The 19,784-nt window shown below is 35.9% G+C and overlaps 1 protein-coding gene across 1 annotated transcript in view; it reads right to left on the bottom strand.

Annotated features, from left to right (window-relative positions):
* Positions 1 to 19,784, bottom strand: part of ADGRA3 (adhesion G protein-coupled receptor A3) — a 53,003-nt gene that overhangs the window by 30,843 nt on the left and 2,376 nt on the right. Inside the window, exons 2-3 of the mRNA XM_027457314.3 lie at positions 8,033 to 8,104; positions 257 to 328 (exon numbers count right to left, since the gene is read on the bottom strand). Of these exons, the coding sequence (XP_027313115.1) occupies positions 257 to 328; positions 8,033 to 8,104 (144 nt within the window). The remainder of the gene's footprint in view (positions 1 to 256; positions 329 to 8,032; positions 8,105 to 19,784) is intronic.

Genomic DNA, 19,784 nt, shown 5'->3' with positions numbered 1-19,784 from the left:
GTTCTTTTAGACTGAAAGCAGACTTTTATATTTATATATAGATGTAAATGTGTGTATTAGACAGCAAAACTATATAGATACACACACTCCATCTTCAGAGATCCCTACCAACCCCTACAATTCTGTGACTGTGATACATATCCACCTTCTAACAGATTAAAAAAAAAAAGATAAAAAACAAAGAAGATAAAAAGCAAACACACAAAATTTATTCTATTTCACCCCCATAAACTGGGGGGGAAGACCAGCTACTTACAGTCTTTTCAGAGATGAAAGTCCCAGAAAAGCTCCTGGATCTATAGTACTAATAAGGTTGTTCTTAAGGTCCCTATGTAGAAAAATTAAAACATTAATCACAAAGTACCCATTAAATATAGGAATAAATACATGAAGATATACCTAGCTTGTCTTAGTCACTTTGCAAACTACCCCAAAACCCCATACAATACATTTGTAATTTTTGACATGTCTGTTGAAATTTGCAAACCTGTATTTTAATTAGAAAGAGGAATATAAACAGCATATATGTTCCTTTAAATATTCTATTGATTCTTAGCACATGAAAAGGTACAGTCAAAGACATTTTATCATACTGTCCAAATAAATTATACCTGCTCAAGATGTATTACATTTGCTCATTATATAGTACAATACATTCTAGTTCAGTATCATTTTCTTCAGCCTACCCGCGTTTTAATGCTTTAGTATTGCCCAACATCTACCAAAGCAGCAAAACAAGATCGTAAAAATATACCAGACAACTGAAAGTTTCCACTACCATTAACAGAAAAAAAAAAAAAAAGCCTTGGCTGAAAATTCCACTTAAAGATGGCAAAAAGACTCAGAGCACAGATTTTTAAATCTTTCATTTCTAGAACAGGAGACTGTAGGGAATTAAAGTGACTATGTCATTAAACAGCTTTATTAACTGTACAAGTGATGTCCTTGTACAATAGTTTCAATTCCTGAATTAAGATATCCTGCAGATATGGCTTAGTTTGAAAGATCACAAGTAGCATCTCCCAGCATCTACAGAGTTTTGAACAAACTTTATCACTGCTAAAAATATTTTTACCTTCTTGCTCATCTAATATTTGTACCGTATTATTACTGAAATTTCTCAGGCATTCATTGTGACATGGAAAAGTTTTCACTCTTTTGGTAATGCAGGAAAGCTTCATATTTGAAAACAAAATTAGTAATTCCAATTAAAACCAATGTTTTAGTTAGCTGGGGTAGGAAAAAAAAAGCTCCTAGAACATTAATAGTTCTGCCAAAAAAAAGAACAGTACAAGAGGATTACATCTACCATCACACAGATACGCATGAATGAAAATACAAGTTCATCCCGAGATTTCACAATAGCATTTCCTGCAGCCAGATTAGTCAGACACGGTACAACAGACAATGCCAGGGCACATGGATCAGGCCTCACTGCCATACCTAATAAACATTTTAAATAGTTGAAATACTTCACATCTACCTTGCAGTATCACCAGTTAGTTTTAAATCAAACTATGTGTGTATATTGTGTATATTCTGCTCTCTTATTTCAACTTTATTTTCCTGCCCTGTGTGGAGCAGGGACTGCCAGCAGCATCCAAGGCAGTATTAGGAATCTGAAAATTTAATGTTTCTAAGCCTCTTTCAGAAGGCTGATAAATCCAGTCCCGATACTGAGACAAATCTGAGAATATGAAATATTAGTCATCACTTATTTACCATCAGTCTTTGGACAATGAAGAAAAATGATAGTCTCTTTTCATATTTAAAGCTTTAATTTGAAATCATACAACTCCCACTCGGGGAGAAAAAACCTTGGCAGCATGCCTTGGAAATCCACTAGTTTAGATTATCTTTAATTTCATTACTTTAATTCAAATTGTACTCTCTGATACATCTCTTACTTAAATTCCACACTTCAGTGGAAAAACAAACAAACCAACCCACAACAATGTAGCTTAAGAATTATAAGAGTTTTATTACTTCCAAAATCTGTTTCAGATTAGTTTATAAAAAGTGACCAGTCTGATTTATACATAGTATTTTTTTTTTCCTCCTCTTAATAGGTCTTAAAACAAGTTCCAGAGGGATAATTAAACCAGAATTAACATTTTTTTTAGAAAAGAAATGCCAACAATTGTCATGTTTTCATAGAACTCATTCAATGGATGCTCCGTATTTTTTAAATAAGATAGCAAAGCATTAATCAACAACTATATTAAAATATTTTAAAGCAAACAAAAAAAAACCAACATCCCAAATACCCAAAGCGATAGCTTTTTCTCAACCTGCAACAACAACAGTTGGGGAGTCTGCATTTTGGGATTTTTCCCACTCCCAGAGGCAATCATTTGGAAGACTAGTTATGTGTTCAGCTCTCAAAAAGCATTAGCAGATGAAAACTGTGAAACGTAAGAGACATTTAAAGAGCACAAATTAACACAGTACTGACATGTCTGGCAGCTCTCCTAAAATAGGATGAGATGTTGATGCCCAGGTGGTGCAGCTGCCAGGACTCCGGGATCTGGGACAGCTTCAAGAAGTGGCAGCTGTGGCCAAACTGACAGACTGGTCACATCCTCATCAAAGGGGTAGGGTGGGGAAGACGATCTCATTAGAAAGTTGTGTTTGGCTTTTAAGGGTTTTGTTTTATTCTTACCACTTTTAATATCTGCCAACAGAACTACTGATTTTTAGCAAATGGAATGTAATCATCTTATTCACTGATTTTAATTATTTTTTCTTTGGCAAAGCTTAACCAACAGGATATAGTGATAGATATTAATTTGTTCAAATAAACGTTTATTTAAAAACACGGAAATCCACTAGAAGGGTTTCAGTTAGGGTAGTATTACAACTTCAAGCTCTATCTCATTGGCACATCTTTTATTTTACAGTAACTACATCTTCCATCTAGTAATTAGAAATACTGCTGAAAAACAACAAAAAACACAAGCCAGGCAGATGAGCAATCTTGAACTGAGAAGCTATATTAAAAAAAAATAAATTTCCTTAAATCTACAGAACACTGCAGATGAGGATGCTCGTGTATTTGTCAGGTGAGGCAACTAACTGGGATTAGGATCATAGGAAAACTTAAGTTTGCAGGGATCGGTAGAGGTCATACAGTCTGGCTAAAAGCAACAACTGAGTCAGATGAACTGCTCCACTATGATATCCAGTCAGGTCCTGAAAACCTGAAAGGATGGAGATTTTACTGTCTTATCATGCAACCTCTTCCAGTGTTTAATTATTCTCATTAGAAAGGATTTTCTTATTCTCAGTCTTTTTTTCCCCACAAATCCACAATTAAGCAGGCAAATACCAACTTCTCAATAAGCAAAAATGTTGATGCTTAACAATCAACCCTAATGTTACTTGGCTAATATAACAAAAATAGAAATGAAAAAATATACTTGGATTTAACTGTGGTTTGCCATTAAAAACAATCCTTCTATTTCATTAAAATTTAAAATTGTATTTCATTAGCCAAACGTCAAAAAAAACGTGCATAAGTATCTAAAAATTACTTGTGCATAAATACACCCTATTTACAAACTTATCCTTTTCTGTCTCAGGACACAAAGATTGTTTAAGCAGTTACTTAAGCATCCTGCAGGCACAAATGATGCATATATGTACCTACTGGCATGTATACATTTAGCTCTCCACTACTATTGAGTAATCTTTTTTTTTTTTTTTTAATAGAGCTTGAAAATTAATGTAAGAGAGATTAGCTTACAGGGACCTGTACTATATGAAATGCCTTTTCAAAAAGGAAATGAGGAGAAAGGACAAAGTATGAAGTTATAAAAATAGGTTAATCATTACATAAAGCCAACCTCTCCCTCCCACAGTTTTATAGGGTATACACAAAAGCTAGAGCCCAGACCAGAAGCCCTATTTTTTCTTTCCTTCAATTTCTGTGCCATTTCCCACAGTTCAGAACATTCCAAACTATTCAGTTTTGGAGCACTGGCTTTTCAGAGACTAAAGGAACATTTTCTCTCGTACCACTAATCTTTCAAAAATTCTCTCTGAAGCACTGCAAGGATAGGGCAAACAAATACCATTTTGTTAGCCTAACTCCCAGTCTTCTCTTGAAGAGATGCAAGTAACAAAAAGAAATGTGGCTCCCAAAACTGAAAACAGACCTAATGTCTGAGCAGAAAACAAGTTTCTGAATATCCATAAAACCACTTCTCTGCTCAGTGTCATTCAAACAAGAAACACACATCGATCACTTTTAAGAAGACTTCAAAATATAATAAAAATCAGTTCCACTACTAGAAGAACACAAGTTCCTCTTTGTACATGCTCTGCAGCACTATCACAACAGGAACTAAAATCAGAAAATGCTACTGTCCAAAAAGCTCCCAACAAACATTCCATCCTTCAGTTAAATAACGCTCTTATTTTGGTAATCTCTCTCTACATAACTTTAAAAAAAAATGTTTTGTAGCCTGCTCACGCTTACTCAAAAATCATTTTGGAAATAGTAAGAGGATTTATTTCAGTGTCTTATAGTAATATTAAGTTATTCATGAAATTGTATCTTTTCCACCCTGGAAGACAACAGTCTGAATAAAATGACAATTCCCTCATTGGAAAGTGAGAAGAAATTATTTAAAATTCTTAATTTGAGATGACAGTTAACTGAGGAAGGTCAAAGTAGTACTTACATCAACCAGTAACGTGTTCACGCATATGACAATGGGCACAGTCCAACACAAACAAGAAAATTAAAACAAACATATCTGGAATTATCCTCAGCACTGGATTACATTAGCAAATACTGGCATATTTGTAATTACATTCTCCTTTCAAAACAGGAACAACTTTACTACCAAAAGTAAATATTTCGTCCTGTTTCTACTCTTTCTAGGTCACTGAATAAAATTTTCCTCATCTGAACTTCTAGAAGTTTTTATATTAAGAGTCCAGTGGGAAAAACTGAAATCCATGGTTTCTTAGGACAGAACAAGAGCCCTGAGAACAGTTTGAATAGAGAAGCACTGTTAGAGAATTGGGAGGGTGTTTCTGTTATGTCTGAAAGAGGCAGACATTTGAGCACTCCAGTTTCTGCCAGAAGGGCTGAAGGCCACAGACAAACACCACTCCAAGTGTACTCCCTCTTCGGCAAAGACGCAGCACATAGGCAGTCAAACTTTGTGGCCTCCTTACTTTCCCTGTCACACATGCAAACACATCAGAACTCTGTTTCTACTGAGGTAACATCTAACGAGAATTTTTGGAGGATGCAGTACACAGATATTAATAATTCCAACACAAATCAAAATATTCCCTTTCACAAGAGCAGCCATTAATCTTTTTTAGTCATTCTCCATTACAATTCCCACATTTTAGAAAGCTTTCAATATCAACATAATGGCAAGAATGTTATTATGTAGTATTATACCAAATTATCTTTTAATTTCCTTGAAAGAGCACAGAAAACAGACTGTCAGAGTGTTTCATCTTGTGAGTTGGCAAAAGCTAATATAAAAACTGAAGTTTTTAAAGGAGAACAATTCTGTATCTCGTTTTCATCACAAGGAAGGTATCATGGCCAAGTCTACAACCCCTATAACATCAAAAATAATAGCATTAAAATATCACATATACAAAAGGAAATCAGGAAGGAAATCCAATATAATGGTGAATTATAGCCACTAGATGTTTCCAAATGGAAGATCAATAGGGGGTAAGTCTTTCTTATTTCAAACATTTCAGGTAGAAAAAAATAAATTATTTTAAACTTGCAGTACAGCTTTTATTTTGCATATTCGAGAAGCACATTGAGACCTGTGTGAGAAATGCTCTCTATTATTTTCTCAAATTATCATTCCTAAATCCAGGTTAGCACATAAGGGGTTACAGAATAAATTCAAACCAACGTATAAATCTTGTTTCTTCAAACTGTTTGCAGTAATTTTAGAATGAGAGCTTACGAGTAAACAAGTACTGTCTAGTTCACAGAAGACAGAATTAAGAACTACGGTTACATAATGATGCCTTGATACCCTTCCAGAATATGGCAGTGGCTAAACTTCCAAGTTGAGAAATTCAAACTACAGGTGTTATTTCAAATTGTTCAAACACCAACTGCAGTACAATACACTCGTTTGGACTGCTAAAAATAATGATGAAAAGCTCACAGGAGACTCATGGTTCCTTTGGGCAAGGGTACCTTGTCAGGTTCAGTTTCCCCAGGATGAGTCTGCTATATAGCCTCAAGAGAATGACTATTAATTTAAGTTTGAAAAATTGTTTCAGTTATACAATTACCTTCTGTCCTAAAGTTAGATGCATGTCTTAGCAGTATTTAAAACAGAAAAGTTTATTTTTTGTTATTAAATACTTTTTTTCCCCTCATCAGGTCTTGCACACACACAAGAATGAGTGGTCATTAAGGACTAGTGTGTCATGCCAATTATCCCTTCCTTTACGATGAAGACACCTTACCCTCAATAATCATTTGTTGGTGTATTAATTCCTACACTAGTACGCACAGTGTGTTATCTCATTCAAATTACATCACCATACCATCTAAATACTGCCTATCCCAGATCACTTTAAACATTCAAAACATGATGGATTACGTATTGCTTTCTTTTCCTTTTCTTGAAAGGAGATATAAAAATAACCTAAAAATCCTTACAAACAACAGGCATTAAATTGAAGAAAGCTGGGTTATTATATTAAATGAAATTAAGATTTGGACTCATAGAGCAAATGTAAACGATCACCTCAAACTAATTAGAGTTTCAAGTATTTCCTGTCTGAAAATTGTAATGAGTTTCAACAACTAACAACTGTCAGCAGATGCTTTTATTACCTAGAGCAACGATGCCAAAATAATGTGTAAAGATCCAGAATGCCGTCCCTGCTGATAACCTTGCTTCTTTGGCACAAAGGCTTATTTCTACAATAGAGCTCATCTGTCAGTGCAGGAGACAGATCTTTCTCCTAGGTTGTGGGGGATGGAATGGTGGTAGCATTTGAATTTATTTAGGCCAGGTGACTGGGTTTGCAGCCTTCAAGTTTCAGAGGATGAATAAAATTCTTTTAATCCCCTGAAGCCAGAAGTCCTTTGGAACTCTTCCTAGATGTTGCAAGATTATTATGAAACTGGCTACCTTCCCAGTCAAATGGCCTAGAAAAATCCCTATCTCTAAAGTTTCTGCTTGCTCCCAGGTAGATCAACCTGCCAATCCTGACCTTCTACCAGCCGGAAAAAAAGCTGACTGTAACAGAAGCTATAATGCTTCTTATCCCATAGGCAATACATCATCTGAAAGGGAAAGTGAAAACAGGAAGCAAAAGGTGTCAAAGAGGTTACTCCCATCAGGCTGGCTCCCATTTTTCCCCATATATTTGGCATATACAGGGACCGTAAAGTAACATGCAAAACTGTTAACATGTATGTCAGTAACAAACCTACAGTGCATACAGTCTCTTTTAGAGGCTGTCATATACTTATTTCCCCTAGACAAATACTTTGAAGTTGTTTGATAGAGGGCTTGACACTTCATAAGAAAAGAAATTAAACAGCTTTCTCTACAACCTAAGTTTTCATATTATAAGGCCAACAAGAAAGCAAGTCCAGTCCATCATAGTGTTCCAGTGAACTTCCCACTGGAAATGCCCTAATCTCACCCAAATCGGGTTATGAGCTACAGCTTTCCTGTAAAATGTCACATTTCATTACCGCCCTTTAAAAAGTAGGAAAGTTTTTGTTTGCTGGAGTTCTGATGGGGGGGAGGGAGGGAAGGAGTTGGTTGTTTTGCTGACTTTGCATTTTCTTCACTTGCACCTAGTTTGAGAGTTACAGCTTTTACTAAGCACCCTTTAGGCTGTTACATAAAATTCATTTTCATAAAGAAAATACTTAATTATGTTAACTCTGCAATCACAAAGTTGTATCAAAATATAATGGGAACATATCCTGTTACAGAACTATTAATGAAATAAACAGTATACAATTATTTTTATTTTTAAGTGAAAACAAATTTTAAGAAGTACTTACAATCTTTCAAGAAGGTTTAATCCAGAGAAGGAACCATTCTTCAACTCTGTTATTTTATTGTTACTTAGAATCCTGTAAACAAGAACAGAACAATATATTACATATTTAATAGCAACATTTTTTGGTACAGCTTACACTTCTGGTGCTAAGACTTCTAAACAACCTTTCTACTTACCAGTCTTTACACCAAACTACAATACCTAGCTATTATCTGAAATGCATATAACAGCACTGCCCAAATATCACACAGGAAAAAGGAAGTGTTGTTTTTTTTTAATGTTAAGTGCTCTAAGTAACATGCAAGCTTATGTCATAACATAACAGCAGTCCCTCACATACTCAGCTTTCTACCTAATGTAATTCTTTTGAAACACCTTTAAAAGAAGTCAGCAAGCGTTCTGCCTATCCATTACTTCTTCCCTTGAAGAACCAGATCACTGCATGTTTTCTCTTCCATACAAATAACTGGATCAAACAAAGGCTATTGAACAGGAGGTTCAGGGAGACCTTATCACTCTACAACTACTTCAAAGGAGGCTGCAGCAGGGGTCAGAGTCTGTCTCTTCTCCTAAGCAACAAACAATAGGAAATGAGGAAATGGCCCCAAGTTGCACCAGGGTAGGTTCAGGCTGGACATCAGGAAAAATTTCTTCATTTAAATGGTTGTGAAGCACTGGAACAGGCTGCCCAGGGATGTGGTAAAGTCACCATCCCTGGAGGTATTCAAAACACATGTAGATGTGGTGCTTAGAGACATTGTTTAGCGGTAAGCACTGCTAGGTTAATGGTTGGACTGGATGATCTTGGAGGTCTTTCCCAACCTGACTGTATGATTCTATTAAGCTCCATCTAGCCAAGTATCCTGTCTCCAGTAGCCATCTGCGGATGCAACTTATCCATAAGCTAAGAAACTCCTTGGAGGCTTCCTTACTTAGAACGTCCTGCTTTCTATATCCAAGTCACTAAATTTTCCTGTTTTCTTTTTGAAACCATTTACGAATGCCATTTTGGCATCCACAACAATCCTGAGCAGAAGGTTTCACAGTGCACAACTGTTGCATAAAGAACCCCTCATCTCATTTGCTTAGATCACAGCTCCTACCCACCTTCAGCTGGTGCTCCCTGCTTTTTATACTGAAAGAAACTCCCTGTCTACCCTCTCTTTACCACCCACAATTATGTAGAATCTTAGATTGTCTCTTGCCAGGTGGAAGACTCATTTTCACCAATTACTTTTCACACAAAGGTAAATTTTTGCCTTCTTAACTTTTTCTGAGCTCTCTCCAGCTTCATTAAACTCAAAAAAATTTGAGACTAAAGTACCAAAACAGAAGCCGTATTCAACACATGGACAAGTCACAAATTCAGACGGTGATGTAAGGATGCTGTTTTTTTGTTTCCTGTGGTTTTCTTAACAATTCATAACATCTGATCTGCCTTCACTACTTGTACTGAAGACTGAAGTTTTCTGGTCAGCTCAGTGCCCATCATCTCACATATGAAGACAGAATTGTTGTCGTTGTTCCCAGCACAATTCTCACTTCTCTGATGTGCTGCTTCTGCCATTTTGTTGCCCAGTTAGTAGTGTCATAGACTTCTTCTGAAATTCTTCGATTTACCCTCATTCTCAAATTGTCACAACCCAAAACCCTCCTTTACAGGTCATTAACAAATACACCATACATCACAGGTCTGTAAGATCCCACTCCATTGAGAGGACTGACCATTGACTTACAGCAGATACAAGTTTTCCAAAGTGCACATCCCTCACTTTTTCCAACAAACATTACTTCTACTGTTCAGTGCAAACATCAGACTCAGAAGCATGTAGTTCCACAAAACTCCTGGTGCACTTCTAAAATCAGCAGTGTATTTGCCACCCTCCAGCCTTCAGAAATCAAGTTCATTCTGAGCAAGACTTCAGACATTCATCATTTGACTTTTTCATCCCCAAGTTCTTCTAAAAAGGTCTCCAGTGAAAACCAGCTCATCCTGTAAATTTATTCACTGTCAGCTTGTTCCATAACTTCTGCTACAGTCACTTCAATTTCTGTCAGATCCTCTATCAAATGTGTCTCACAGATCCAGTATGTCCATGCCCTTCTTCACTTACACCAATTATATCTTCAGACTGGATCACACTACTTCAGCATTAACGACTGCCACTAGGAGATTTTTTTTTTCCAGTCTGCTACATCTTTCAGATATCCTTTATAGTAGCAGTAAAAACAAACACACACCTTTCCTCCAATGCATAAAATTTATTATCCGATGACAAGCATTAGTACTTCAAAGCTCATCATGAATAAGACAAAACTAAAATACAGAAATACCATCTATGAAAACAGCACCTTTTTGACACAGCCATATATTACATTAAGCAGTTTTCTTCTCTGGGTTTCTCAACGATTGCCTCAAGCGTCTATGGTTTAGACAAACAGTGAAGGCAATTTTCATCTCAAAGCTTTGGCTTTGAGTCAATCTCTCTCGATCACACACATGCAGAGAATTGAGACAGCTGAACAATTTTTGTGAAAATCTTTCCATTTCCAATCTGACAGGCAGAAGGTTTGAAAATTCTTGAAGTTAATATTGAATCGTTCAACCAAGGTAACAGTTCTGATGCTAAAAGGAGATCCCGTTCTTTTTCCTGCTTTTCCACCCATACCACGTATTTCAGCAGCTCATCCAAAGCCAACCCCGGTGCCCACTGCTCCATAAGCAATGTTAAACTGCACAAACACCCCAGGGAACTTTCAAGGTGTCACGTCAATTACATGAACAATTACATGTTAATTGCAGAACTGTGATCAACATAGTGCTCTACACGGTCAGCCAGTCCTGTGTGGAAACTGATCAGAGGAACAGTGGAAAGGTGAAAGGATAAGAAAAATATTTACTTTTAAAAGTATACCAAAAATATGCTGGTATGTTTGTCTATGTCTGTAATATCCACTAGAGTGTCAGCTAAGAAAGTCTGCTCTTGCAAAAATACAGTTCTAGAAGAAGGAAAATTATCCTGGGCTGCATCTATGATAATCTAGTTGACCAAACAAATGAAACCACAGAGAGTTTTTTTAAAAGACAGACAAACAAATCAAGGAAACAAGGGAAATCTTTTCAGAGATCAGCAGGTATTTCAAGGAAGATCCAACGCAGAACAGAAAAACAGAGCACACATTTGAAAGGCTGAAATTTGGCAAGGCAGAATGCAGACATTTTAATAGTAAAAAGAATTTATTTTTTTAAATCTATCTTCAACACAGAATGCCGGCAAAACTACTAATACTTAACTGAAGTGTTAAAAGCACATACCCTAAAACCTTTGAAACTACTTTTACTTCTATTAAAAGAGAAAAGGGGTTCAACCTAGACAGTACAGGACTCATTTTACAAACCTCAAACCATCTAGCTAAATCTCCAGGAAGTACATCTTTATTTCAACGTTTTTCCTGGTTCCACGAAAATGCAGAAAAAAAACAGAATAAAAATAAATGAATGAAGGAGCTTATAAAAAAATAGTTATTACTTAATGCAAACTGAGCATAAGGTATAACAGCAGCTTAAAAAAAAAAAAAAAAAAAACACAAAACTGGTTTACAAATAAAATGAAAAGAAAAAACCTGAAGGTCAGATATAAAACATCGAAGTGAAAACACAAGCAAACAAACTACAATCTTTAGTGGCACAGAAGTCTTTTTTGTTTTAGTTATAACTGACTTCATTTCATGAAATATTGATTTCACCTGTACTTTTTCCAGGAAAAAAATAGCTATTCAAAATGGAGCAGAAACCTCTTCAGAAGTAGCTATAACTGACTGAACTAAATTTAAATGAAATAAAAATTACAATTCTGTAAATAAATAATCAGTTTTCTGACATTGCCTATAAAACAAAAGGCCTAAAGTAGAAGCCTCTGAATATCTGTTCACTAGGTAAATTTCTCTCTGGAGTGTGATGTACAAATTATAGTCAGCCTGATTTAGTATTTCTTCCTGCAGAGGCTGTTAGTTGCTTAACCATAAAGGTTTAGTACAATAAATGATAGATTTTATAACACTCCATATAACGTAAGACATTTCATCACACTTAATGTTGTAAGTGTAATCTTTAAAAAATGCAGCTTAAACTTCCTATTAATATATTTAGTCTATACGTTATTAGAAGTGTTTAGGGATGTAGCATAAGACGACAAAACACAATAAAGCATTCACCTCAAAGTAGACATTTTATATCCACTTTTACAATTCCTGTCCATTAATGTGCAGCGAAATGAGCTATTATGTACCACTTAGACACAGACAATTATTTTGCGATCAATAATAATTTTAATTTATTAGTTTAAGACCATAATTCTTCCTAAGAGGCAAAAATACCTGAACCTGCACATCATTAAGAAGGTGAGTGGGAAAATGAGCATGAGTGTACACTCCACTCAACCCCACCTTGTTCAACTCTTCTTTAAGAAGTGACCTCACACATAAATGATGCTGGTTTCCTTGCCCAATGTCACTGCTATGCCATACATCTCATAAGCTCCAGTTTAGACTCACTGTTTTGCTGTTGGTTGGGTTGTTTTTTTCTGGTTTAGATTTGGGGCGTGTTTTTTGTTTTGTTTTTAAAGGGTCAACAGTACCTGCTTGGAAGAAATGCATTTTGCTTTTCCATTGTCCAACCCTTGCGTAAGAACACAAACTGAGATGTGGATCTACTTTATGCAATTACTTAACAGGAGCCATTAAATGTGATGTAATCAGCCATGTCTTTATAACAGAGAAGAAAATTAAAAAAAAAAAAAAAAAAAAAAGCTTATTTTTACCTTTATAATGAGGTAATAAAACACTAAGTGAAAAAGGTTTTGTGCTGTAAAACAATTTTGGCTTGTCAGCAATAAAACAACCATTATTATGACAAAAGTCAACTAATCAGGAATTTAGAATACATCTCCAAACTTCACAAATGAATCCCTTTAATAGGATATTACTAAACTACACATTAACATCCATTAACGCTATTACAAAATAGTCAAAATAGCCTCCAAGAAGTATGAAGACAGGGAGACAGTAACTTGTAGCTGAACATTGAAGTAGCTTCCAGAACAAAATTTAGGAGAGCTCAGCAGTGAGCTAGGAAGCAGAAAATAGATCTGATCATTTTGCAGTGATGGCTGTATACTCTTAAGGACTAGGAAAAGTGACCACCAGCAAAAAATGGACTAAAATAACCATCGGTACAACCAAGAAAAATGCTTTCTACTGAAAGCAGTGAATGTGCAAAAATAAATATATTTATCAAAGTTTATCTTGTAGAAACTGATTTAACAAGGACATAAAAACTGAATTTTGCACAGTTAGTACTTTGCCTTCTAGCGAATTACTGGTGTCAAAGGTAAAGAAACATTAAGTAATACACTGAGCAGAATTTGAACAGTACTTGCTTCAAAGTAATCCCTGAAATGAAAACATTCTACAAACTATTATACAGAAATAGAATGATGAATCTTTCTAAAGCCTTTTCTAAAGGAGAGAGCATTTTCCAATATATAAAAATATGAGGAAGTTTAGCAATGAAACATTTCCAAAAATACAAGTTTGTAACAGGTAAAAAGATCTGTTCTATCTCACTATTATGCAGGTTAGGAAATATTAACATTGTAAACTAAAACAGTAAACTAATGAGGTTACTGAATTACACCTGTATCTATTTATCTTTCCTTTTTTTTAAACCAGAAACATACTAACTTTATACAATGTAATGACAGACCAATTTTTTTTTTCTGCACAATCCCTGTATCATTAATTTACAAAAGGAACGATGCTCATTTTGTGCAATGCTATTCAAGACTTTTTCCTGATACTCAGTGTGCTGCCACAGTCTTTATCATCTTTAAGGGCATTATTCTTGATTTCCAATGAAATACAGTGCCCATCACTGGACTACCTCAATTAATTTTCTAATCAAAAATGCTAAATGAAAGAGATCTTGGGAAAAGGAAGCAATGAGGGACAAAGCAGAATGCAATAATGAGAAGCAATATTGCTGAAAATCACACTACCATGAAGAGAAATGCTTGTGAAATTATAAGCTTAACAACAAAACCTCTCTTTCTAGTACTTCAGTTTTTCAACCCAGGATAAGATGGAAAAGTCAAGAGAACACAGTGACATCTATTTTTTTTTTTCCAAACACTCCACGTTGACAGTCCTAAAGCTAACCAACAGTACTGGCAACTAAACCCTTGTGACCACAATGTTCCCAGAGTTTCCTCCAAATTCTCTCTTCCCCTCCCCGTATCTGTAGCAACTGCATCAGTTTAAGAGATGACTGTTTTTTTCTGTGGCCTCTTGTCTTATTCCTCTCCCTTTTCCTAGCTTTTCCACAGCAGCTATACACTTTTTAGGATTCTCCCTTGCGGTTTAGTGCGACCATACCCTACACTTCCAAGCTCCACAAAAACGTGCACCAGAAGAGCTCACTTCATGGGAAATACTGCAGACACACAAGTCTAGCCAGACCCTTAACCAGCTTAAGCTGTTACAGGCAATATGTTCTGTACGCCCTATCGCAGAAGCAGTAATTATAGCCCATGCCGTCAAGCCCACAGTGTCATGTATTTATATTTCCAGCGCGCACATATTACCTGATAAGAAAGTGCTTTGTCTAGACATGATTTGTCTAGACACGTTAGCAAGTACTTCTTGTCAACTCCTAACACACGAAGACACATTTCCACAAAAATTTATATCCTAATGCTACAGAAGTCGGCAGCTTTTGGATAGTTTAGCTCCCTGAACTGACTCCACGTGGAGCTGGACACACAGCACAGCAGTGAGGAAGGCCCCAGCGCAGCCCGGCCTGTGCCCGAGAGGCAGCTGAACGGGGGTTCAGCTAGCAGCGAGGAGACCCCACACCTCTCTCCCTCACACCACACCATCCCCAGGCCAAAAGCAGGGAGGGGGGCAGGAAGGGGACCCCCAGTCTGCAGCACGGAGCTAGAATGCCAGCTCGCAGAAGAAGGTCGTGTTAAACCTGCCATCAGCACAGTTTTGAGGGTTCACATAAATGCCTGTCAACAGGCGAGGCTGTCACCCTAAAACAAGACTGAGATATTATTAGACGGGCTAAGATCCTCCAGATATCTTACAGGATGATTTTAGAAATCAGAGCACAACTTACAAAACCTGCCTGATGCTAGGTTTCATGGTAAAACCTGTTCTTTAAAAACAAGTGTTAACTCATGAGCTTTCTTTTCTAACAGAAGTCTACATTCATCTCCTCAGATGGAAATACATCATGAGGACAATACCAAAAGAGTTTTCTGAGATGCTGCTGTATGATCCACATCCTACTGGCAACCTGTTACTAATCCTACCCAGATTTCCTCTGTATCTGCTAAATTTCCCAAAATTCTTGCTCACTTTCACTAGCCAGTTGTACCCTCCACTTCAGAACCTTAACTAATTCTACTTTCCTTCCAAAGTCTTTCTGATTTTCCATCTCCATAATGAGCAAATCCATCCCAAGAAAACTCCCCCCTGTCCTGCCACCTCAGGTCCTCCCCAGCTGCCAGCCATAGCTATCTGCCTCCATTCCTACAGCCCTTCCTTCCCCTTCACTCTGGGGCTGTGTGGGTACCTGCAGGGCAGCACCACGCTGCACGCTGGACATCACTGCCGGAGGAGCCACAACAGGGCAATGCATGGAAACAGCAATTAATGGCCACTGCAGCACTCTAGGAGCAGCAAGACATGGTAGCTCTTTCACTGCTAAACAGCCACACAGTGAAACCCAAGGATGAAAATAAAATTCTCTCACTTATTTGCTGTTAAAGATTTCAGGTATTTAACAGATGATTTCTCTCTGGTTTTACAACTTAGTATTTTTTTAAATTCACCAATTGTTTCACCACAGAAAGCAAAATATAATGAAAACATACTTATCTTCTCTGAAGTTCTTAAATTTAAAACAATTTATTATTAATAATGAGAAGAAATGCTCAACTGGTTTTAATCTCCACGGATTAACTATTAGCACAATGAAAGCACTTAAACCATATAGATTTAAAATTATAGAGACTATAACAGTCAAGATAAAGACTAAATAAAGCAGTAATGACAAAATCATGAATTTGCAACTTATCTGACCCATGCAAGTACATACATTCAAATTCTAAAAAAAAAAAAAATCAAATCTTACATCTCCATATTTATTTAAAAGTGCAACACTAACGTTTGAAACATGAACAAACTGCAAGCAAGAAGGAACAAGACATGCAGTTGTTCATTCTTCATTCATCAATGCAGTACAACACCTATTTATATTCATTTAACTTTCAAATGTAAAGTTCTATGGTTTTGCAGATTTGCAGAACCAGCAAAACCAGGCATACTAGTGATCAATAAAGTCCACAGTAAAAGAATAAAAAAAAGTATTAATCCTTAAGATAAAAATACCACTTCTTGAGACTAAACACTGTACAACACAATGAACATCTAACATTCACTGAAAGGTTACGGAACATATAAAAGATGTTGCTTTCATGGATAACCTCATGGGCAATAAAAGGTTCTGGGCAATTCTGTATAAATACTTTTGTTCCAGAAATCAAAAAATTGAATTTGGCCTCATTACAAAATTTTAAATTTGCTCTGCAGAATTTTGCATAACTTACCTGTCCTTTTTTCTTTTTAAACTCAGCAGTAACTAACGTGTTGCTCTCAAACTCTGAGCCTCAGACTTGTAACAATTGACTACAGTTGTATTTATGATAAAAAGCCATATTTCTAAATACTTCGTGTATTTGTATTTATTTAAAAGTACAATGCTTGTACTTTTAAAAGTACTTTTTTAAAAAAAAAAGTACTGTTTGAAAGTCACCTAACACAATTCAAACACATTTGTATGTAAGAATCTCAAAAAAAATCAGTATTAATATAAATCTTTTTCACATGAAGATTATTACCAATTACAACCCACCATCTATGTTGAAGACATTACTACTACATAATAAACAACAACACACTATGCAAAACTGAGTGGGTGTCCTAGTGTGCACATAATTACGTGATGATGCCTTCTGAAGTTCAGTAGTTATTTAGGCAGAACAAATTAGATGAAAAAGCTGTTCAAATTGTGACCTTTGTTTTTTTGCAATGTTCTTACGAACATATAAGCATACATGGTCATAAAAGTATATTGTATATATTTAATGTCTAATAATAACAACCTCACAATAATAAATCAGTTTTGAAACATGGTATACAGCAAAATGTTAATTTTATTTTGAATGTGGATTGCTATCTTCTCAACAAAGATGAACACAAAACAACAGCTGAATACTGACGAGGTTTACTAGAATACAAGCCTAACAGAAAATGAAGCATCACTACCGATTTTTACAGGTTGGATGCCACTGGTAGATGGGCATGCACAAGTACTTGCAAATGACTCAACTGTGGATACAACAGTTCTCAAGTACTGTACTGTCTCTGTTCTGCCACATGTTCTCGAGGAAAACATTTTTGCACAGTCCACGTACCCACCAACTGAAGAAAATGTTAAGATAAGTTTCCGTGGGAGTTATTAGCCCTTTGTGTCTTCAAAAAAAAAAAAGTTATCAGTTATTAGTACAGAGTATTTAGCAGTCCCTGGCAGATACTTCAACAAAAGAGGGATTAGCTGTCAAGAGAACCATTCAAATTAATAATGCAAATGTACTTCAAAAGAGCCAAACTTCCACAGAATACACTTACTACGCCTGTATTTCCTGTTTGTCAATTTTGGGTAATGAACATCTTTTTCTGACACATACTAAAGAAATGCCCATCTAAGTAAAGCAAATGAAATAAAACAGTTTAGCAAAGCATTAGACAATGCCTCAAAAAAAAAGGAGTATAAAAATTCTGAATATAAAGTCACTACATAATACTAATGTGCTTTATTTTTAAAACTTGGAAGTCCTTTTACTGCAAGTAGGAAAAAATTACTCATGTAACTACACGTAATTAATGGAATTACAATGCCATCATACACCGTGATAGGAATGACTCCTTGTGACATGAGTGACCTTTTGCTTTGAAAATCTGGGAGTATAAGAACTTGTGTTACAAAAACGTAAAGGCTTTGGAAGTACCCAAACGGCCAAAAAAATACGCCTTTCAGATGCTTAATGGATACAGTTCAATACGGTTATATTTAGAAGCTGGGCAAAAAGTGTGACATTTTAAGATGTTTCTCAACAGCAATCCAGTTAACCATATCTTTGGACTGTTCTGAACACAAATCCAGACTAATGTTCTGGCTTGTAAACCTTAATGCTTGTAAGTGCCAACACTGATACTCATGTTCCTATCAGAGTATGTGGGTAAGCAAAGTTGCAGACCAGTTAGATTCCTATTTCAGTAACACTTCTTTACTGAGCATACATGGTTTTCCTCTGTTTATTTATATTCCTATAACATAACCTATATGTAACCAGTAACCAAAATTCTCAACAACAAGGATTATGACTTCACTGGCATGTCTTCAGTGGGATTACACGTTCTCTTTCACAGAACAAGCTATGAGATCATCATTTGAGCTTGCATCAAAGGAAGCACAGCAATAGTTATCTTATCTCATGAGTACATGCGAATATAGCGTGCTCCTTACTTAAATGTGAATCATGGCAGTGACTTCAGTATCTAGAGAAACACAGTAGACAAAAGCACATAGCTACATTCACCCAGTTATATTATCTTCACACCAAAAGCATCTCATCTGGCCGGTTAAACTACAGAGGTCAAAGCCATTTCTGGATTTTAGTGTAGGTACACCACCCTTCATTTGCATCCCAATCATTTTTTATTGTATAAGGCTACAAAATACTCAGTCCCTTCTTTAGGGACTAACTATAACCATAACTAGAGGTCAAATTCCATAGTGAATTTGAGCTACTGCTCAATAAAGCACTAGCTAATTCTAATTAGATTCTACAGGAATCTCAATTTACAGTACAGCTTTAAATCCTAAACACTACTTAGTCTCCTGTACGCACCTCTCCATACTTTATGGTTCTTCCTTCAGTGGTTGCTTTCCTTCTTCAAACATAAAGCAAAATTACTTTGTCCTTTCTTAATTGACATCAAGTTAGGATATTTCTTCCTGAATTGTAACTAAATATTCTAACCAACCGTAACTAGTACAGACCTAAATTACAAGCAATGAAAGCTTTTGTGGCAAACAAACGTCAAGCACTTCATAATTTAAGTGACCTTGCCAAACTTACCAACACCAGTGTTAACCGCCAACTACAAAAGCCTAGCCAACATCCTCAGATGCTACTCATTTATCCTTATTTCCACTATTTTTCTTCTGTCCCTACTTTTTAGTGAGTTTTATCCTCAAAAATGTTTCACTAGAGGAAAAATACAGAAATATACATGCTAAATGCACAGCAGCTCATCTACTGAGTGTCTAATAAGAGTTTGAGCAGTGATGAAGATGGAACCAGGATCTCCAAGAAGAATATAATTACTAAATTTGAGTCCTTCCTAGCTCACTTCCAGAAGCATAATAAATTATAAAACTTTATAAAAAGTCTTTATATTTAAGATTGCTTTCTGCAAATTAAGAGTCAACATAAAAGGAAATTAACTGAATTAAAGCGCAGCTGATCTACACAACAGTAACCTATTTTCAGCTACTTATCTCTACAGCAATCCACTAATCCAAAAAGCTATAATAGAACTAGTAGTTATCTTAATAGAAGGAT

The sequence above is a fragment of the Anas platyrhynchos genome, chromosome 4, assembly GCF_047663525.1.
Source record: "Anas platyrhynchos isolate ZD024472 breed Pekin duck chromosome 4, IASCAAS_PekinDuck_T2T, whole genome shotgun sequence".
Classification (NCBI taxonomy): domain Eukaryota; kingdom Metazoa; phylum Chordata; class Aves; order Anseriformes; family Anatidae; genus Anas; species Anas platyrhynchos.
The sequence above is the reverse complement of the archived record's forward strand: the minus strand, read 5'-3'. Positions and strand labels throughout refer to the sequence as shown.